Here is a 3,697-nt window from a genome sequence, read left to right on the forward strand (position 1 = left end):
AAAAAAAAAAAAAAAAAATAGTTGTTGACAGATATTTTAAAGATATTATTAGGTTAATTAAATACAATCAAATACTGTTAAACATGTGGGTAATAAATAAATAAATAAACATGAATTTAGATAATTGTATAAATGATTATTTATTTTAAAACAAATATAAAAAGTGTTTTTTTAATTATTGTTATATTTGATTTTAATTTTTGGTGTTTTTCACTATCGGGTAATTAAATTAAATTTTTAATTCTGTTTTAATACATAAGTATTAAGTTGATATTAGATTTCTCATAATTTGAAGACTAGAGTTTTTGTGAGAGTTAAAATGGTTCCAATGATTCAAGTGATGAAAAAGAAGATACAATTCTTGTCGTTTATTGAAACCTTCAGTCTTTTTTATTATGCTGTGATATGAATCGAAAAAGGTTTTATCGAATCCTCCAAACATGACAGCGATTGCCAAATCGTATTCGTGATGACCATAGAATGAAGCAGGATCAAAGATTACAGGTTCCGATTCTGTTTCTCCTACATTTCCACACCATAAATCACCATGTAATAATGATGGCTCAATTTCAATATTCTTAAAAAATAATGGAATTTTCAATTGTAATTGCGACCATAATTCATTGATTTCTCTGCTTCCTTTTTTTCTTAAAATAAGATTGATTTGATGATTGAGTTTTTGTGTAGCATAAAAACTAACCCAATCACTTGACCATTCATTATTTTGAAGTATATATCCACAAGCTGTTGGAATGTGAAATCCAAATTTTTCAATTGCTTCATATTGAGAACCGACTAAGTTTTCAGATTTTTCTTTTTTTTTTAAAGCTTTTATATTATGTAAATGCAACTCAGCTAATGATTTACCTAATTGCGAAGAGTATTTGTTAAGGCCGTTAAAATTCAAATAATCCATAGCTATAAAACTTTTATTTTGAATTTTACCAACCAGAATGGGTTTAGGAACTGATATTATCTTAGTTTCAAAAATCTTATTAAGGGATTCATATTCTCCCTGAAACATGACATCCGCTTCTGACCCTGTATTAACTTTAACAAATATTTTTCCTTTATCTGTTTCATAAACTTTTCCGGCACTAATACACCCGGATTGAGTTTCAACACTTTTTAATACTTTTAAATCGAGTTGTTCTTTTAAAAAAGCTTCCATTTTAGTTTTGGAGCCTAAATTGGTAATGCCGTCTTGATTCAAAAATTTTATAAATTATTGTTTAAATTAAATATTTTCGTAAAAATTTAACAGGAAAGTGATAATTTTAAGTAATAATTTATAAAAATACGCTTTTGCCACATAATTATTTATAAAATAAAAAATTTATTAATTACATCGCATCATTTGACGTGAAAGTAGTTAAAAAAAAAAAAAACTTAACTTAGGAGGCTTTGAAAGACCCGTTAAAAAATTCTGGGAGTTTTCACCTTGATATGCTTAAGAAATGCAACCGATCAAAAGTCGCTTTAATTCCTCTTATTTTACTTATCAATTAAATCGGGTTTTATATAAATTATTTATTTTATTTAAAAAAATGAATTTTATGCTTTATTGTGATAAATATACCACGGGACTTAACAGGCAGATAGCGGGCCTTTGATTTATGACGTGATCATTATATCAGCAGTCCTTTTTGCTAATAGTGTGCTGCCATCTTTAAATATCAATCAAATTCACATCGCAGGAACAATTATTTAATTTTGTTTTCGCCCCATTTTGTTTTATTTAACCCAAAATGAGGTAAGTTTATTTGGTAACAAAAATAAATAAGACTTTTTTAAAGTCATTTCCACCAAAATATCAATTTATTTATTTAGAAATGTATAATATGCATTTATATATATATTTAGTTGTACTCATAATTTTTAATCTCCCTTATTATAGAGTAAAGAAAAAAAAAAAAAAAAAAAAAAGGTCACGTGAAAGTCGATTAAACATATGAGTAATGAAAAAAAAAAAATGAAATTCTAGAATTTTTAAATTAATTTTAAGAAAACTACATATCACGTAAGCTAAAAATCGTTGTTTTTTTTCTTTTCAATTTTTTTTTCTTTTTCTTTATAAAATTTAATTATTTTTAAAATTGGCAACGTTGTAAATTTTTAACCAATCAAATGAAAGAGGGGAATAGTAAAAATATTTCCCTACTTCCATAGAATCTGTAAAAATGTTCAACTTCCCTGACGCGTCATTCGTGTAAGAAACGTTGTTTGTAGAAAATGGTCGTTGTTGTATGTCATTGTTTTGCCTAAAATATGTTGTAAAGAAAAAAAAAAAAAAAAAAAAAAAAAATTTCAAAACAAATTTATGAAAGATGTATTTATGTAGGAAAAGATAATTATCATAATTATTATTTTACAAGCTATCATCGATAGAAAAAAAAAATTTTTTTTTTTTTTTGTAATCATGGAAGAGGACGAACGCTGTTAAAAATCATCGAAAATTGTCAAAAGAACGCAAAAAAGAAAAAAGAAAAGACAAAAACTAAAAAAACTTAAAAGCGAAATTTTTAAGAAAAAAACGATTCGATTCGACGACCTTATATGCATAAAGATTATTTTTTTGTAATTGGGCTTTTAGTGTTTCTTTTTTTTTTTTTTTTTTAAATAATTGATTTGATTTTTTTTTTTTTTAAATATTTTTTTAAAGAAAGAAAAAATAATTCATATATATATATATATATATATATAATTCAATCAAGCTGGAATCTGTAGGCCTGAATTGTTGCAGACAATCCCTCATAAATAATTTCATTCGATCGGGAACGGCTTTTGATTTTAGTGGAAATTCATCAGAAATGTTTGGCTCAAAAACAGAAAGGTTTGCAATTTGAAAAAACAAATCCGCATTTTTTTTTTTTTTTTTTACTATTTTTTCTATTTTTTAATTTAATTTTATTATTATTATTACTGTTATTATTATTAATTAACGCGGTTGATAGACTTTTTTAATATAAATCGGATTATCGGTATAACTCGGGAGAGAGAGAGAGAGAAACCATCGCGTTTTCTAAGATCATGAGTTCGTGAATATTAAAACCAAAAATTATTTTATTTTATTAAATTTATTATTATTATTATTATTATTATTTTTCAAAATTCAATTTACTGTTTTGTTTTTTTTTTTTAGTTCGGGATAAAGGGAAAACGTCGTCGTCGTAAGATTATATATATTCGGTTAGTTATATATCTATAAATATCATGTCGTCCACCATTTTGAATTTTAATGACTAACGAATCGCCATCTTTGTTTTAATAATCAAGTTCTTTTGTTTTTTATTTAAAATATTTCTTTTTTTAGATGAAACGAAAAATAATAATGAATCGAATTCATTTGTTTTATGTACATAGATATATACATATATTAATAAGTTTAAATGTATTTTTTATCGTTAATCCAACGATATATTGAAATAGACAATGATGGCAAAATGATGGATTCAGGGTCGTTTTATATTATGTGCTATAGGATTTTGACCCTTACGTCTTTTTTTTTTTTTTTAAATTTACATTCGATATTATTTATTATTATTATTATTATTATTATTACATTTTAAATAATTTATTTATTTATTTCAAGTTAAAAATAACGTTCACGAATTTATGATTTTAATTAAATAATTTCGTAAATTTCTAGAATCTTTATCAATCGAAACGTAATTTAAAATTATCAAACCTCTCGTGT

General features: G+C 24.2%; 1 protein-coding gene across 1 annotated transcript; it reads right to left on the reverse strand.

Annotated features, from left to right (window-relative positions):
• Window positions 1-262: 262 nt before the first annotated feature.
• Window positions 263-1,171, reverse strand: Phum_PHUM156680 (ketosamine-3-kinase, putative; the record flags this gene model as incomplete). The annotated part of the gene is made up of 2 exons (XM_002424802.1): window positions 263-918; window positions 946-1,171. The coding sequence occupies 2 exons, from the start codon at window positions 1,169-1,171 to the stop codon at window positions 263-265; spliced, it is 882 nt and encodes a 293-aa protein (XP_002424847.1).
• Window positions 1,172-3,697: the final 2,526 nt, after the last annotated feature.

Source organism: Pediculus humanus, genomic scaffold, assembly GCF_000006295.1.
Source record: "Pediculus humanus corporis 1103172107500 genomic scaffold, whole genome shotgun sequence".
NCBI classification, from domain to species: Eukaryota; Metazoa; Arthropoda; class Insecta; order Psocodea; family Pediculidae; genus Pediculus; species Pediculus humanus.